This window comes from Mus musculus, chromosome 8 (genome assembly GCF_000001635.26).
Source record: "Mus musculus strain C57BL/6J chromosome 8, GRCm38.p6 C57BL/6J".
Taxonomy (NCBI): domain Eukaryota; kingdom Metazoa; phylum Chordata; class Mammalia; order Rodentia; family Muridae; genus Mus; species Mus musculus.
The window spans coordinates 80,677,943-80,696,470 of record NC_000074.6 but is presented as its reverse complement, the minus strand read 5'-3'; the positions used below and the strand labels follow the sequence as shown (position 1 = coordinate 80,696,470).

The 18,528-nt window shown below is 44.7% G+C and overlaps 1 protein-coding gene across 1 annotated transcript in view; it reads right to left on the bottom strand.

Moving 5' to 3' along the window:
- Window positions 1–913: 913 nt before the first annotated feature.
- Window positions 914–18,528, bottom strand: part of Frem3 (Fras1 related extracellular matrix protein 3) — an 84,519-nt gene continuing 66,904 nt past the window's right edge. The window contains exons 6-8 of the mRNA NM_001167898.1: window positions 9,356–9,607; window positions 5,650–5,799; window positions 914–1,344 (exon numbers count right to left, since the gene is read on the bottom strand). Of these exons, the coding sequence (NP_001161370.1) occupies window positions 1,115–1,344; window positions 5,650–5,799; window positions 9,356–9,607 (632 nt within the window). The 3' untranslated portion in view covers window positions 914–1,114. The remainder of the gene's footprint in view (window positions 1,345–5,649; window positions 5,800–9,355; window positions 9,608–18,528) is intronic.

Sequence of the window (18,528 nt, the reverse complement as noted above, 5' to 3'; positions counted from 1 at the left end):
GAAAATAGAATATGGTTAAAAGATTTTTTTTTTGACTTGGGTCAACTATGATTTTCTGGTGGAATCAAAACTGGAAAAGTTCTTTCTTTAGAAATTGCTGGCACATTTTTCATGGTAGAAACCTTGGACTGAGAAATCTGAACTCTAGCACTGCTGCTAAGCTTTGGTTGATTGAAGTCATGTCATTATCCATACAAATCACCCCAGTCAGGAGCCTTCTTACTTGGTGTGTGTAAAGTCAACATTTTAGGTCCCATATAGGCTTGGAAATAGATTTAGAAATGTCTGGAACAAGTTTAAGAAAATGGTTACATAAGAAATACTTAAAGGTAATAGTGGGGCATAAAGATGTATTTTAAAAACAATTTGGCATGATGTACGCCTTTAATCCTAGCAGAGATGACAGAGGCAGGTGCTTCTCTGTGAGTTTGAGACCAGTCTGGTCTACATAGTTCCAAGACAGCCAGAACTAAGTAGAAGGACTCTTACCTCAGAAAGTAATTTGGGAGTTTTGAATTATGTAACATTACTACGGTATGGAATGGTTAAATGTCAATTTAAAATTAGTTAATTTACTGGGTAATGTGGGAGCTATGCATATCTCTTTGTTCTTGTCTTTTCTGCTACTCATGTTTTTCTCATGTTACCCCTTTAACATGGAGAAGTGAAAAGATAGCTATTTGCTTTGATGAAGGATTGTGAATAGACATGAAGCAGTTGGTAAAAAGGAGTTTGGGGTTATCTGCAGGTTTCAGTTAGGGCACTCATCAATTGTGTGTGTGTGTGTGTGTGTGTGTGTGTGTGTGTGTGTGTAAGTACCTTGTGCTTTGCACCTAGCACCAACTAGTAGAGAATGCTGATTTAATTGATGACTATGGGTTTTGTTGATCTAAAAACAAATGAAACACAAAAAGAACATGACCTCATTTTTTTTTTATTGGCTCAATCCTTTGCATATATATTTCTATCTCCATGCATTGACATAGACTATTTTCACAAAACACACTGACAGTACAATGTCATTACACAGAGTCACTAAGCTCTGGAATGGCTTTGTGTTGGGAAATAACTAGGATACTGTTCCCCAATTGAAGGTCTTATTTAGTCCAAGGAACTACACACACTCCTCTTCACAGTTGGTGACACTGTCATTGATGGTAACAGTGGTCTTATTTGGTTCTCCAATCACTGCACCTGTAGGCATCTGGAGAAGTAATTCAAACATCTCTGGACCCTCAAAGGCAGGCTGTGGCAGGTCATCAAGGATTGTCACTCGGAGTCTCTGCACACTCACTCCTGGGCTAAAGTGCAGATGTTGCCTGACACCAATGTAGTCTGTTCCAGCTGGTATGGGGAGGAGAGAAAAGACAGTAGTGAGTCGGGTTTTTTATGTATGTGTTGAGAGCCATGCTCTCTATGGTTAAGATGACCACACTTGAGATTGCAGTGGATTCCCAGAAGGGGAGGGGAATCTCTATAAACAAATGTAGTTCTCCATCACACGCCCACGTACCACCCTTATCAGACATGGTATATCACCTGCTTGACTTCCACTGAGACTCCACTCATTACATTGGAAGAGGCAACTTCCAGTGCAAATAAAAATTTGCCCTTTAAACTCCATCTTGAAGGTAACTTATATTTGATGAGGCTCCATATCTCTGGTTCAGTCTTGAAAGATCCCAATTCACTTAACCATGGAGTTTCTGCCATTCCCTGGCTTGTTTTACCAGCCATTTTTGCAGGCTGGCACACCTGACCATTTAGATTCTTGGTGACTTATTTAAAGGACATTTAGTATGATGACAGCAGCAATGACAGTGGAATAAGATGGGATCCTCTAACAACACAAATGTAAACGTAATTTGAGGAACATGAAAAGTTACATTGTCTCAGGGGATCTCTCTGGAAAACAACTAATAATCACAAAGAAAGTAAGCTAACTTTACAATGGAAGAACCTAGCAGATACCCCTTGATCGCATTTGATCAGGTGACAAGAGTTAGGCCACCAGACAGTGTGATGAGAACACAGTACCCCTGTAATATACTTGTTGAAGATGTATCATTTCAGTCTAACCATGAAGAAGCCAGGCAAATCCAAGTTGAGACATTCTGTATATTAGAAAGACTAGCTCGTCATTTTCAAAAACAGCAAATTGATGAGCGTTAAAGGAAAAAAGTGTGGGGCTGGGGGTCAAGATGCTAGGGGGATGACTCAGTTAACAAAGTGCTTGCCAGGGGAACACGAAGTAAAGAAAGGTGCTCTCATTTCCTTTCCTATTGCTGTGACAAAGTACCTTGAGCAAAGCACCCTAGGCTAGAAAGGTTTCATTTTAGCTCACAGTTCCAGGTTATAGTCCATCATTATAGAGATGTCAAGGAACCTAAAACTGATAGACATCCTCAGTCAAGGGAAGAGAGGGAACGAATGCATCCTTGCCTCCCCCCACCCCTCTCTTATATAGCCCAAGACCCAAGTCTGGGAAATGGTGCTGCCCACTTTTAGACTGTGTCTTCCCACATCAATGAATAATGGAGACCATCCCTCACTGAAACTCCCTTCCAAGGTGATTCACATTGTGTCAAGATGACAACTGAAGCTAACTGGCACAGTCACAATACCTGATGAGTCTCTGGCCTCAGAGAGAAGAAGGGTCAGGGAGGAAGCAGAAGGGATGAAGCAGAAACTGGTTTTCATTGTTAGAAATCAAAGAGGGCTGGAGAGGTGACTTGTCAGTTAAGGGCACTGACTGATCTCCCAGGAGACCTGGATTCTATTTCCAGCAACCACATGCCTGCTCACAATCATCTTTGACTCCAGTCCCAGCTATCTGATACCCTCTTCTGACACCAAGCCTGCATGTGGTTCCCAGATGTATATGCAATCAAAACACCCATATGTAAAGCAATAAAGAAATTAAAGCAGATCAGACAACTAAATATAAGGTGAGATTCTAAATTTATTGGCAAGTTTCAGTGGCTGAGGGAAAAAGTGCAAGACTTGTGGCCCTTGCTGCTTTTCTGCCAGTTGAAGATTGTTTCAAAAATTTTTTGAGATACATCAAATAAATGATGGCATTAACAGAAAATATAAAACTGTGGTGAAAAAAATCTCCAAGCAGGGGAGTAGGAGAAAAAGGACTATGTATCCCATATGCCTGGGTCACATCTTGGGTCATTGCTTCATTGCATACATTAGTCAACCTCATGTGGCCTCAGTGTCTTTACCTGAAAATTCAGATAGTTACAGCTGCTTTCAAGGTCATTATGATGATTGGAAACAATAAATCAGCCACAGCAACGAGATATCTGGCAAATACTGGGCATTGAGTATAGAGGGAAAAGTACAGCCATTCATTTATTAAAATACCTACTTAAAAGATTTATTTTGAAATAACATTTAAAATTATACATTTATTTAAAAATACATATGCAAAATGAGTACTACATCCTGAGCAGGTTCTATAGAGTACCTGGTCTGAGCGATTATCTGTGTGTCTCTCTTGTTTAGACACATGAATCACCCCCCACCCCAAAAATGGTTCATCCCAGCCCCAAGGTGGCAGTACTTTTATCCAAAGAGATTTACCTAAAACAATTTAATGTCTCCTCCAAATTATAAACCAAAGAGTCCAGTATCCCATGTATCCCAATTTGTCTATCCAGTTCTTCATTTCATAGACATATATAGAACAAGAAATGAACCAATCTCTCTGCAAATTAAAGAAAGGTAGATGGGTGAGATGAAAACCTTGATGTGCCAGGCTGGCCACTGAATTTGATGCCTGAAACTCACAGACAGGTGGAGGGAGAGAATTGACTCCAAAGAGTGGTCCTTGGAGCTTTGTGTGTATACTGTGGCATCTGTGCCCCGACACATAAATCTTGCATGCTCACACACATACACACACAAGTAATGTTTGAAACGGGAGTTGATGAACTAGTCAGAGTGATCACTGCTGGTTTCATGTATTTACCTGTGATGTCTTTATTGAGTGTTATAAAATGTAGGTTTCCCAAGACTAAGCAAACATTTAGTGCTTGTTTTCTTGAACCATTTCTGGGAATGTAATGATACTATGTTCATATTTCATGCATTTTGCTGTCCTACATTTGGTTAATTACTGCAGAGGTTTAGATTACTAGTTTCTATTTGTTTACAGGGCTTTTGCTTTTAAATTTATTTATCTTATGAGAGCTCTATCTTCATGTATACTTGCATGCTAGAAGAAGGCATCAGATCACATTATAGATTGTTGTGAACCACCATGTGGTTGCTGGGAATTGAACTCAGGACTTCTGGAAGAGCCAGTGCTCTTAACTACTAAGACATCTCTCCAGCCCAGGCTTTTGCTTCTATATCAAAGTATTGCCGTGGTTTTTAGATACATAGGCTTCTGGTCTTGAGGCATTCTTGCCTTGAGGCTGACTATCCCAGAAGACTAAAAGATTCTAGCTGAAATGAGGAAATGCAAGCATCTATGTATTGGAGATGTCTTATCTATTTCTGTTGGGTCTTACTGTTTTTCCTCTGTGTGTGTGTGTATGTGTATTTGAGACAAAGTTTCTCTGTGTAACAGCCTTGGCTATCTTGGACATGCTTTGTAGACCAGGTTGACCTCACAGAGATCTGCCTGCCTCTGCTTCCTGCCTTTCCCCCACCCCAGTGCCAGTGTTAAAGGCACGTGCTACCATGGCCTTCATCTGTTTTTACTTTTATGGTAAAGCAACCAAGAAGCTTGCAGGAGGATATGGGACCCAGAGTCATCTAGCCTGGCTGCCAGCTAGACCTTTGTTACCTGTATCAGGACACACAAATGTGAGAGGGCTGTGAGAACAGTTACTGAAAGACAACAGAAATGCTGGAGTTGGAAGTGAAAATCTCCTTTCTTCAAAGGTGACTTAGAATCTTCCAGGAGTTGGACTTGTCTAGCTACTAAACAGTTCTTTCACCAGGCCTTGTGTGTATATGTCTCTCTCTCTCTCTCTCTCTCTCTCTCTCTCTCTCTCTCTCTCTCTCTCTTTCTCTCTCTCTCTCTCTCTCTCTCTGTGTGTGTGTGTGTGTGTGTGTGTGTGTGTGTGTGTGTGTGTGTGTGTGTGTGTAAGTCAGAGGTCAACCTCAGCTATTGTTCCTTAGGAGAGAGTTTTATAAGACAGGGTCTCCTCCTCTGGAACTTGCTCATTAGGTTACAGTGTCTGGCCTTGAGCCCCAGAGATACTTCTTCTGTCTCTGCTTCCACAGCACAGGGATTACAGCTGTGCACTGCTGTGCTTATATGGGTTCAGGGGACTGAATCCAAGTACTCAGGCTTTTATGACAGGCATTGTACTGACCCTTCCCTTATCCCTTCCCTCCTGCCCCCTGCCTGCCTGCTCCAGCCCACATGTTGATGAGCGTTGTAGGGTCTTTATAAATATCCTGAACTTTGGAAAAATTACTCTGAGCCAATAATAAGCATGTTGGTAAGGAATCATCTAGGCTGTGGTCTAAGGATGCTTTTGCATAGACAAGCCATTTGTATATTCAGATAAAAGAGACAGAACCAGAGCCCACCAACAACGACCTGGCATGCTGGACCTTGACAGGCCAGACCCCACCATCCTCATGAATAGTGATGATGATATACCCTTCCCATGGCTCTCTCACCTTCTGCTGCCTGTTCCTCTGTCCCCCTAGAGCGCACAATGACAGAAGATGCTTGAGAAAGGCCAGTGCCTCTTCTCCAGACGGCCACCTCCACGTAGCCAGCACTTTCCTCAGCATGGTACTCAGAGCATTCGAAGTGCAGGGCAGGCTCTAGGGAGGTACAAAGGGACAAGCTGAGACAGGATGCGTAGGCCTCCCAGGTGCCCCTCTGTCTTTGCTGGCCTGTGTGGGCCTGGACACATGTGACCTATCACACATGTCAGATCACACAGGCCCTGTTCATGGTGGGAAAATAAAACCCAAGTAAACAAAAAACCCCAAATTCAAAGAGCCAAGTCAGTGAACAACATGCTATGATTCTGACTTCCTTTTGGTTGGGGTTCCACTTATTCTTCTGTTTTATTTTTTTAATATTTTTAAGAATTATTTATTTTATGTATGTGAGTACACTGTCGCTGTCTTCAGACACACCAGAAGAGGGCATCGGATCCCATTACAGATGGTTGTGAGCCACCATGTGGTTGCTGGGAATTGAACTCAGAACCTCTGGAAGAGTAGTCAGTGCTCTTAACCACTGAGCCATCTCTCCAGCCCCTTGTTCTTCTGTTTTAAGGGCTTTCTGTCAATTATTAGGAGGAATTCAGCCAGTCAAGCAGACTCGGCAGTCAGCTACTGTTTTGGGAATGTAGAGGAGAAGTTAATGAGGTTTTGCTTTCTCTTAAGAAGCAGTTGAGTCGCTGTTCTGAATTTGGGATAACTGCTGTGTATTTTTTCATAGTATTTGTTGATTGCAGGGACAAACAGCAATCTGGAGCTGAGAAGGTGGGACTCTGAAAAGCTTCCCGGCAGTGAGAGAGTAGATTTGAGGAGGAGACTGAAGGAGGTCAATGTGGGCACCAGCTTCCAGGAAGCAAGGAAACCTTGATAAAGAGAATGTTGAGATTTGGCCAAGTAAATATACTAAAATCATACTATGACCTGACCCAATTACAGTTTATATGAAGTTTGGGGCTGGTGAGTAGTGTAGGTAAAGCCCCTCCCCGACAATTAAGTTTTATGACCTGAATTTGATCTCTAGGACCTAAATGGTAGAAGGAGGGAGTAGACTTCTGCATGTTGTCCTCTGAGCTGAGCATGCTGTAGCACACTCTCCCAACAAAATAGACGGGTGACAGGTAAATAGAAAGAAAGAAAGATACATAGATAGATGAAATAAATGTAATAAAATTAGAGATTTAGGAAGTTTAGCTCCCAACACTAGATATATTCTGTCCTAAACATTTTTTTTTCCTAAAAGTGAGGAAGCTTCATCATGGAGGAATAATAACTCTGGAGATGGAAAGACAGAAAACCACAGGGATGGAGTCAAGGAGATAACATGCTTGTAAGTATACCTGTGAGTGTAGTGAGGGTGTGTGTGTTTAATCCAAGTAAACAAGAGTCTGGAGAGCAGAAAGCAGAGTTAAAGGATCATGTGTGTTCATGACTCATTTTGGTAGAACTTAGAGATGCAGGTAAACCTTCCAGAAGGTTCTGCCCTGGCACACTAGACCTCTTCCAGCACAGTCTGATTGGAGTCTGCTTTTGTTCTCCAGAAGTCACTGGAACCAGCTCCATGGCGTTCCCTGTTTCCCAGTTACACCTAGGAGCTCGAGCTGTGCCTGCTCCACGCGGCACGAGTGATTCACTGGTGATTTTCTCTGAGCTGGTTTGAGCTCTTTTGATGGCTGTGTGTTCTTCAAAGCTTTGATGAGACATTACTGGGAACAGGGAACCCAGAGTTTCAGCTCTGGGAGCCACGTTGAATTTTTCTCAAGAAATTGTGAATTCTATAAGCTGTGCTTCCATAAGAGCCTGCCTAGTTTGTAATTGTGGGAATGGTTCCTGCAAACTGATAACAGGAAGCATCCAGAGAAGGGCGTCCAGGCCATCTTCTTTTTTTTGTACCAAGAATTCCAACTCCCACCTCCCTGTTCTCAATCCTGGAGATGTTTCTGATACCTTCCAGGTTGGCCAGGATCAAAATTAAGAGCTGGAAAGGAAGTTATTTTTCTTTAAATCCTTTAAAAGTTTAATAAAATGAGTTGCACAAAGCCTTTCTTGTGTGTTTGTGTAACTATATAATGTGCTTTGAGCATATTCTGGCTGCTCTTCTCTTTTATACCCTGCCCCCTTCCTTTAGACCATTTTGTCCCCATAGGCAGTTTCTTCTCTAGTTTCATGTCTGTACAACCTACAGCTTTATGGATCTGCCAGGCAGGACTTTCTTGACAGACACCTCTTGTTGTTGGTCCTCTCTGGCCTTGGATGACTGAAAAACCAATTTGTTTGTTGTGGAAATGTTGTGGCATCTTCGGAAGCCTGTCACGCCCACAGCTGGCGTAGTTTCTTGATAAGGATGAAATGTCACCATCTGGATTGCTCACCTATCAGTCCCTCTTAAACCCAGAATCATTGGGTGATGCCCTCTTCTGAGAGTGTCCTAGCCTCCAGGTGGCGCATTTGGACCAGACCAGCTGGGGCTGGCTCAGCAGCACCTGTAGCAATCTCCCTGCTCTGCCAGGATAGACTCTGAGAAGACTGTACAATCCCAGCATGGTCCTCTCAGTTGTTTGTTCATAAAAGCAGCCAATTGTTTATCTCCTAGACTAAGGACTTTCAGGGAGAGCAAGACCAACTCCAGAGAGCAGAAGCAGGGGGACTGAAGTCTATCATTATCATCATCATCAATTGTGTCCATTTCTCTCTCTCTCTCTGCTTCTTTTGTTTGTTTCTTTCTTTCTTTCTTCTTTTTTTTTTTTTCTTTTTCCTTTTTTGGTTTTTTGAAACAGGATTCTCTGTGTAGCCCTGCCTGTCCTGGAACTCTCTCTGGCCTCAAACCCAGAGTTCGGCCTCTGTGTATCACCACTACTGGCTTCTTGTTTTCTTTTTTAACTTTTTGATTCTTTGTGAGTTTCACATCATGCACCCCAGTCCCGCTCATCTCCCTGTCCCCTCATATCTGCCTTTCACCCTTGCAACCGCCTCCCCCCAATAAAACACATACACACACACACACACACACACACACAACAACCCCCCCAAAGCATAGGAAACATCTCATCATGGAAGCTGTAGTGTGTCACAGTGTGTCCCACAGTATATCCCTCTGTCCACACACCTTCACTTGCAAATGTTCCTTGTAATGAGTCACTGGTCTGTTTTGAGGTCTCTGGCTTCTGTTATACCAAATGCTGGATCCTCATCAGGACTCCTCCCGGTTATCCTGTTGTTGCCCTGTGCCATGGAGATCCTGCAGCTTTGAACAGCAGGAGTGGCCCTTTCATGCATCCTAACTATTCTTAGATGATGTAGATTTTGGTGTTGGTCAGTTTGGAGCCCTGAATCTGGACCTGGTCGGCTCTCCCCTGTCCAGACCACCCGGGTGAGTTTTCCAGCACTGCTCTGGCCAGGCCACCCAATGCTGCCATCAGCAGGAGGAGAATCAGCTCTTCTGTTCTCAGACCCTTGGGGCCAGCTCACTCACCAGGTAGACATAAGGAGGAGCAGAAGTTCAAGGCCATCCTTGGCTACACAGTGAGTTTGAGGCTAGCCTGGGCCACATGTGACCCATCTAAAAATTGTAAAATTTATCTTACAAGTGTGAGAGCAAAGTTTGCTATCACAAAGAAGCTGAATCGTTGCTTAGAGAAGAAAGGGGACTTACCATCCTCTCTGTCAGCCAGGATCGTTACCCTGGCAGTGGGGAATTTGGCTCCCAGCTGCCCTCCCGTTGGCAGGCTCAATGCAATGCTGAAGGACTCTTCCTCCTCATAAAGGGAGTCATTGATAATCAGGACCTGGCAGGTCTTCTCGCTCTCATCCTTTTCAAAGTGGAGCATGCTGGTATTATCTTCTGGTCTTGAGACATAATCTGACAAAGATAACTGCACGGAAGGAATTGTGCCAGTGGCAGAACCTACGGGCAAACAGGGAAGGTGAGAAGAAACAGAATTGCGAATGGGAATTTCTTCCAGGTCCATCAATGCTTTTGTAAACAGCAACCATCTAAGCTACCATCTATGCAGGTCCGGAGACCACCGCCTCCCCCGCCCCCCACCCCCGGAGTGGGGTCCCGAGGCTTCTCATAGCCCGGCCAGCCCGGTGTGGGAAAGCGCAGTCAAAACTCCCACCTCTCCAGTACCTCTTTCATTTAAAAGTACTAATATGCAGTTGGCAGGCTTCCAAACAGACTGCTTCTTGGTATGGTGCATAGTTACTAATCTCTAAGTAGATGTCAAGTCTAAAGGATACTCCACCTTTACCTCTAATAAAAGGGCAGGTCCACCCATTGAGCCCAAAATTGCGTCTAGGTCCAGCTTTGTGGGTTAAAGGGTGGACCATGTCCACCCCAGGGCTCTGGGTGCTGGGGAGGTGGGACTTGGGAGTTTTGACTGCGTTTTCCCCGGGCTATGAGAAGCCTCTGGACCCCACTCCAGGGGTGGGGGAGCACAGCATGAGGTCCCCCTGCCGGAATTCCAGAACTGGCTGGGGCAGGCGGGACCTGCATAGAGGCTGGGACAGGCGGGACCTGCATAGAGGCTGGGACATCAGGTTCTCAGACTCTTGGGCATCCCTGAAGCCTCTGGATGCCGTGGAAGAGTTGAGAACCGAGTGGGGGCCTGCGGGCTGGATCTAGCCTGGGGCCAAAGGAAAAGCAGGGGTGTGTGTGTGTGTGTGTGTGTGAAGAAGAGAGCTCTGACTAGGTCCCGCCAGAATGAGAGAGTCCTTGGCTTGCTCGGTGGGCAGCTTGGCTTGGTGGAGACCGTGGCTGGGAGCACTGAGAGACCTTCTGCGGGAGATTAGGCGGCCTGCTCTTTAGATGAAGGCCTGCTTCATTGCTCCCCATGGTGGATCCTGATGAGAAGAGACAGTCTATGGCTTTAAGGCTTTTATTTATTGTCATGGCAAAGAGTTGTGATGAGTAAAACTGTATCCCCCCTTTCTCAGGGCAGGCCTGAGGTTAAATATCTTTTGCAGGGAGGAGAGTTTGGGAAGAAGAGCTTAATTGGCTAAGCCCTTCAGGCCTTTAGGTACCTCATTAAAATGGAGATCTGTCTTGAGGCTATGTCATCTGTGGTCAGGTCTTCTACCTGTGGAGGGGCTTGGGCATTGCCCTTAAGTGACTGATAGCTACAGAATTATGGAGAGCTGAGGCCTCTTGTCAGGAGCCTGGTGTCTAGGAGCATGGCAAAGTGCCTACCATTCCTTGTAGGGTCTCCGGGGTTTTAAACCTAGCTCAACCAGAAACCAGGCTGCCTGTCACCGTCCCACACAGCTTAACTGGCATGATAGAGGATTTCTGGTTGTTTAGATAATAGGCAGCATTCCTCATTCATTGGAGTGATGCTCTTGTGCACTGTGTGGAGCTTTGTCTTTGTCATTCCCTCCTTGCCCACCTAAGGTACCTTCTGATTGATTAAAATAGAAAGCCCATGACCTATAGCAAAAGACAGGATAGTAAGGTGGGACATCTGGCAGAGATAGGAACTCTGGGGAAGGAGTCAAGCCCTGGAGATTGCCACCCAGACTTGGAGGAAGTCAGAGACATATAGAATAGTATAAATGGGTTAATATAAATTAAGAGTTAGTAGGAAACAATGCCTAGCTATAAGGCCAATGGCATTAATTAATAAATATAGTCTCTGTGTCATTATTTGGGAACTGGTGTGAGCACAAAAAAGGTCCCTTTGGCTACAGTCAGAAATTTGCGAAAGCAGTTATCAAAAGAACTCATTGCCTTACCTCTGACAGAAGGGACATTTGGCTCCATTGACATCCACTGTGGCTGCATTTCAAAACCCATGCTGACCTCCAGGCTCCCGTGGTCCCCACTCACTTGCTGTATATTTCGAAGTCCCTGCGTCCCTCCTCCCATGTACCAGTCAGTTCTCTTTATAAGAGCAAGGTCCCCTGTCTGCTATTGCCAGTGTTCTCTCTCTTCCTCTCTCTCTCTCTCTCTTGCTATTCTCTCCTTTCTGTCAGATAACCCTGTCCATGTCTGTTCTGTTTCTATTTCTCTCTGTTCAAGACTCTTCCAGATATCTGTGAATATTTTCTCTTATGCACAATCAAAACCTTTCTTTTAATCATATCATGGAGTGGTCATGTTGGTACTTTCTTTACTAACCCCCCTTCACGTACTACTAGGGTTTGGTCTGTTGTCATGTATTCAAATGCTAAATGCTGTATGCTAAGATCTGGTTGCCCCAAGGTTCTAATGTATACCAGCCTTTGTATGGAAACCTCGACCCCCCCCCCTAAATGATTAATAAAGGTTGCTGACAGATTGTGACCGGGCAGAAGAGTGGTAGATGGGGCAAGGTTCTCAGGCTTGTGGTCTCAGGTAGGGACCAGGAGGAGAGAGCAAGAAGAGGAGGGAACAGAAAGTCGTGACCATGAGCATGTGGCCACGAGGGCTGGCCTGATGGAGCAGGAGCAGGGCAAACGAAACATGTGGCAAGTGACATATTGGTGCTCAAGGCATGGGAGCAGACAAAAATAGCTTAGAGGGTTGACATCTGCCCAGCTCTAGTGCTTTAAAGCTTACTATATAGAGGTTTCTGTGTCTTTTATTTGGGTCATAGCTGGTTAAAAAGTAACTGCTGCTGTTTTAGCTTCCAGCATTAGTTGATAAGCTCAGACTAGATAAACCACACTACAACGTACAGCAGGGTATGTTGAATTTGGCTTGTTTAGCTTAGGAACTCAATGAACTGGAGGAGGGTAGGGAACCACATCTGCTTTAGCCTTCCTCTTGCATCAACAGATGGGAGGATGGAGAGGCAGAGGAACGAGGACCAGGACACTAGAGGATGATAACTGCATAGAATCTCCCCTGCTTTCCTATGTCACAGTGACATAGCATTACATACGCTGTCATTCACTCTCAGATTAGAGTTCCCTGCCTGCCGCCAGCATACAGACATGAGATTGCCTGTCAGTTTACAAATGGTGTAGGATTCATCAGGGGATTTTAGCTTGGATTCAATGCACTTTGTATATATGTATATTTTTAGTTTTTTTTTTAATTTTTAAAGTGTGTGTGTGTGTGTGTGACCCTTTAGTATCAAAATGAAACTCTAAACTATAGATATAGTCCAAAGACAGACTGGAAACCTTATTTTCTGGATCTTCAACAGTGTACTTTTACAGACTACCACCTTTTTGATACTAAAGGATCTTCAATTAATCTTTCCATTCAAGATTTTAAAGCTGAAATTTAACAGGGATAAAACTGTAAAATCCCAATCTTATAAAAGCTTCTAACTTTTTGTAACTGTTAAAGATAATTAAGACAGGCATATTAATGACCAATTTCTTTATACATTATTTAGTTCTTTAGTGTACCCAGAAGTATGGTTGGAATCACACTAAGTACAAATGTAATTCATTTACAGGGACAAGCTTTTAGCCTTCTGTACATGTTGTCAAGGTTAAGCCTTAAGCAAGTAAGTAAAAATAAGTTAATTGTCATTTAAGGTGTTTAATTAAAAAGGCTTCATACCTGACAGACAACATACCAACTTTCGGTAGCAGTAGCTGAGGCTGTCTCTAAAGAGTTGGGCCACAACAGACTCCATCTACAGTTTGCTTCAAGTGCGGTAACGCTGACCACTGGGCAAAATTCCTTGCCCACCACCAGGGCCTGCCCAAACTGTGGACACTGTTGGTTAACTGCTCTTCTCTGCCTCACCAAGGTAGTTTATGTTTTCCCACGTTTCTTTCTATATGAAAATCTCTCAGCTCTTCTAGGTCTAGCAGCCAAGGGTTGATGCTGCCCAGAATGACAGCTGACGATGTAATGTCCTGTGAGACAGCCCAACAGTGGCAACCTCTCTGCCCACAGCATCAGGGTTACCATGGACGATCCCAGACTGGTTGTCCAGGGGGTGGGCAAGCGTCCGTCATTTTAAATGACACAGAGGTTGTTTGGATTATGCTTTCTGCTTCAATGTGTCTGTCTCAGATCTCTGTGGTGATGCTGACGGTGAGCTATGACTTTATCAGCTTAGCAGCAGCAAGCTTTCTTTAGCTAGCTCCTCCCTCTGGTCAGTTCATATGTAAGAATATGGCCTTGGTTTTTTTCTGCAGTTACTAGGTCTCCTGCTAGGAAAGACAGAATTACAGACAGGTTTATCTTGCTGACATATCAGGCTTCATACTGAAAACCATAAGCTGACAAAACAGGTTTCAATATTAAAAACACAAGCTATCATGTTGCTATTACTAGCTAAAATCTTACTTTTTGCTATTCTTTTATTTAAAAAGAACTTGCTTTCAATGACTGCTCTTTGTAGTCAACCATCTATGTCTCATGGTAAATGACTGGATGGAAGAAAAGGTTTTAAAGTTATGCAAGGAAGGAAAGGATTTAAGGTATGTGAAAATTGAGACTTTAAAATGATACAGGATGTTAAGATTTCAAAGTCCAGAGTTTTAACATATTAATCGATGGAGTTCTGATAAACTATTTATCTAGCCTCGGTAACTGGCCACTGTTACAATCACAGGCTCAAAATTTTAATTTGACTTAAAAGTGATTTTCACTGTACCCACAACAATCCATCTAAATCCAGATCTGCTTCATCGTGCTGACAATTTCTGAGGACTTATTCTTGCCATGTCTCTGAGGCACCTCCAGCCGTTTACAGACACGTGTTAATAATTTGTTTTTCTACAAATAAGATCTCAGTACAGACTATAGACAGTGGTCATTCTAGTATTTTTAAACTTTTATCTCTACTGTCAATTTAAAAATTTCACATAAGTTTCAGGGAGTCCTGACTTGATTTTACCTGTTACCGTCCACAGCCTAAGCCTTTTCACCTACCCCGTACCTTTGAGGGTGGGCTCTTTCCTTCTCTTGGTCTTGGGATTTCTTTCCAACTGTCAGGACCACAGGCCTGAAGATTTCCCCCCTAGGCTCATTAAATTTACCTTCAGTCCCTAGTCTATGTGTGTCCCATATGACAGCTATGATCCAGGAATGAACTGTGACCAGCAAACTGCGCCAGATAGCCTGCATCACAACAGCTCCAGGTGATCCTGTAGAACTAGCAGCCCTGGACTTGTTGAAAGCTGATATAAACTGGTCTAGCCAATGTGGTCACACCCAGTCTCTTCTGGCTAAGTCAGCAAACCAGGATGCTTCTGATGAACGCCTCCTACCATTGGATGACTTCCTTTCCACTCCTGGCCTTTGACCCATATTTCCAGCATTCCTGGGCCCCAAAGACTTCCAAGTTCAGAGTTTTAACACTCCCCACTGTCTGGCGATGTTACTATGTCTTTTACTCATTAGTTAGCGGATAATGGAACATTTCCTTTTTTTTTAGTTATTTAAAATTTTAAAAAATTTTTGCTAACCAAAGATATTTGGGGGAAATCCCATCTGTACTGAACATATGCAAGCATCTTCTTATCATTATTCCCTAAAAAAATGCAGTACAATGGCTCTTTTCACAGAATTCATATGGTATTAGGTGTTACACATACTCTAGAAATGACTGGAAGTAAATGGGAGGGTGGGCAGAGGTTCTATGGAAATACTATGTCATTTTCTAAAAGCTACGTGAGTATCCGAGGATTTTGGTTCTTGCGCATGGTGGTAGAGTCAGTCCCCTGTACACAGCAGTGGACAGTTTTATATAAACATATAAATAAACCCTCCTTGATTCAAATTCTCTGGCAAACCTTAATACATGGCAGAATCTCATATAGAACCACAGCAAAAAGTGGGCATATAATCAGACCACAGCAAGCGACATGTGGAGCTGATGACAGGGGTAGCTAGATTGGCAGGGGCAAGGCTCTCTCCACCTCTTATGTGCACTCTTCTGGTATAAGACTCCGGGGAGCCTTAGCTTACCGGGGACTCCCTGAGTGAACCACGTGGAGCTGGGATTGATGCAAAAAGCAAGAGGAATTTATTCTCCCAGTGCATTGGGGTTGTCCCAGACCCGAAGGAGAGGCGGCAACTCCCAGCACCCATTCAGCGAGTTTTTATATGGTTTCTAGGGGCAGAATAGAGCATCAGCAACTAGGCACAATATGATTGGTAGAACAGTGTACCCTTTAAACTGATTGGTCTTTAGGGAATGAGGTGACAAGGACTTGCCTTGTCTGAAGGTGGGCAATAGTCAGTCCTGAGGAATGTGTCCCCACCCACAGGTTGGTTCCTACCCTGTGGTCAGAGAAATGTTAATTAGTCTCTCCCTTCTGGGAGGGGCAAACATTTCATGGCCTTCCCAAAGTTCCTAAACTGACCTTTTCATCCACCCTTTTCTTTGTGTATGCTTCAATCTTGAAGCTATTGTGGATAGTTATGCAGCTCATATCCCTGGTTCTCTGCACTTAGCTCTTGATATCTTTGTCTCAGGACCATCAACTGTATATACCACCACCTATGCAAGCTTTACTAAAAGCAGCTAAGCGATTTAGAATGTAAAATCCAAAGGTCAGAAGCAGGAACAAAATGATTGTCAGGGGTCCTAACAATGCAGAAATCAAGGTAGTAAACCAGGGGAAGCTGTTAAACCAAGACTCAAACAGCCCTGTCTGTTCTCTCTTCTGCTTGGCTAACCCTTACCTCACCTTGGCCATTGGATCTTTAACTATCCTGGGAAAGGTCTCCATTATGTGCTTCCTGATGTTTCACACTCCCCCAAAGTCCAAGGCTTTGGTCAGAGTTATCAACTCTGCCTTTAGGCTGCCATTCCCCAGAGGATGTGGTTCTGCCCAGACCACCTGGTGCCTGTCCACAATGGTGGCCTCTGCCTTGCATTGTCCCTCCACCAGGTAGCTGCTGCCATCAGTGAACCAGGTCACCTGAGCATCGGGGAGCGGCTTATTGACAGGTCCTTTCGCCATTCCTGGTCCTCAGCTAGCATTTGCAGACAATCATGAGCTGGTGGGTCAAAGTCAGGGTCAGGTAACAGAGTGGCCAGGTTGAGGGCCACTGGTGACATGAAGGTCACCCAATCTGAATTTAGCAACAGAGTCATGCAGGCATTGGTCAGCCATCAATCCAGGGGCTGGAGAACAATGCTTTCCAAGGTATGCCACAGTCAGGTTCTGCCCCAGAGTCAATTTATCAGCAACTAGAACTGCCACCGCCGCCATTATCCATAGGCAAGGAGGCCACCCAGCAGTGACAGGGTCTAACTTCTTTGACAGTTAGGCAACTGGGTGCTTCCAGGGGCCCAGCAGCTGAGTGAGCACCCCCCTTGGTTATCCCCTTGTTCTCAGCCACATAAAGGTGGAATGGTCTACTGGCATCAGGCAGTCCTAGAGGAGGGACCTTGAGCAGAGCCTGCTTAATCATGTTAAAGGTCTGTTACCCTTCTTCCTCTGTTTTTTAGTCAGGGGGTAGGAGGGGAGGGGCAGCCAATTCAACAAATCTTGGGATCCATAGACAGCAGAACCCAGCTGTACCTAGAAATTCCTGTGCCTTCTTGGGGCTTTTTCTCTGGCAGATTTGGGCCTTCTTGGGTGAAGCTATGTATCTCAATCCTCCCTGCAACTCCAAGAGGAATTTAGTCCCCTCTAGACAGTCTTCCTTAGTCTTGGGACTCAGGTTTCTTCACCGGCAGGAGGGGAGTATTCCAAGCCAATTGGCACTTGCACAGGATCCCTTCCTTGTTCCAGGAACCAGATAATGTGGGGCCTGATTCCATCCCAGGCCTCCCTCAACATTGGATATTGGTGCACAGACAATGGGAAGGCTTGGGCTCTGAGCTCCATATGGATGGGGGGCTGGTGGGTGATCCTCCCCATCCCTGCCATCTCAGTCCAGGCCTGGGGAAAGGCCTCGAGCCTTCAGTCTAGGTCCTGGGGTGGCCTGACCGAGGTCTCAGACAACCTGTATTCATCCTCTAGCCTGAGACTCAGGACTCTCTGTAGATTCCTTCCCTGTCGCTTTTCTTTCTTTCTTTGCTCCTTTTCCTCCTCTGTCTCCCTGTTATAGTAGACTTTCTCAGCAACCTGCACTAAGTCCCTCAATGACACATTCTGTCTTTCTAGCCTCTGACGCTTTTCCCTGATATCTCCACTAGCCTGGTCTATAAAAGCCACTGTCACAGTAGTTTTATGCTCTTTGCTGCTGAGGTCATAGGGTGTATATTGGCACTCTAAAAAGGCTGTGGGCGACTCCTCTGGTCTCTGCTTAACCTCTCATACCTTGGTCAAATTTGTGGGTCATCATGCAGCCCCCCCTTGAGACCTGCCAGTGGAGTCTGGTGGTGGACCTTCAGGTGCCCCTTAAATTTTGCCATATTAAATTCCCAGTCAGGTCTAGTCAGGGAAAGCCTGCTGTCCATGACAGCCTGGTCAATCGATGGTGCCCCAGTGTCTGAGGGGGTATTCTTTCTGGCTTCTGGCTTCCTCCTTAATAAATAAGACAGTCTCAAAGATTATTAACTGGCCCTTAGTGGGAGAGTCACTGTGATATCAAGGGAGGTGGCTCTCAGACTTTGTGTCCCCATGGCAGGACCATGAAGTTGGGGATCTCCTCCCGCTTCTCCTTCTGGTAAAAGGTGGTGCAATGGCCCCGGTTCCATATGGGCCATGAGGGCAAGGGTAGGGAATATGGAGAAGGAGGGTCTTGGAGCAACAGGTCTGCTGGTGAAGGGTCAACCACATAGACTTCTTCTCAGGTCCAGGTCTCTCCTCCCGTGCTTCCTTCTTCCTGACAGCCAGAACCTATGAGGTGGGTCTTGGGAAAGAAAGGCTTTTATCCATGAGGGGGGTGTCCTCCATCAGATTTTTCCAGGTAACTATATAGGGCACTTGGTCTGGGTGCCTGAGGGATCCTGGCTTCTCTCCTCTCTGCCACACCCA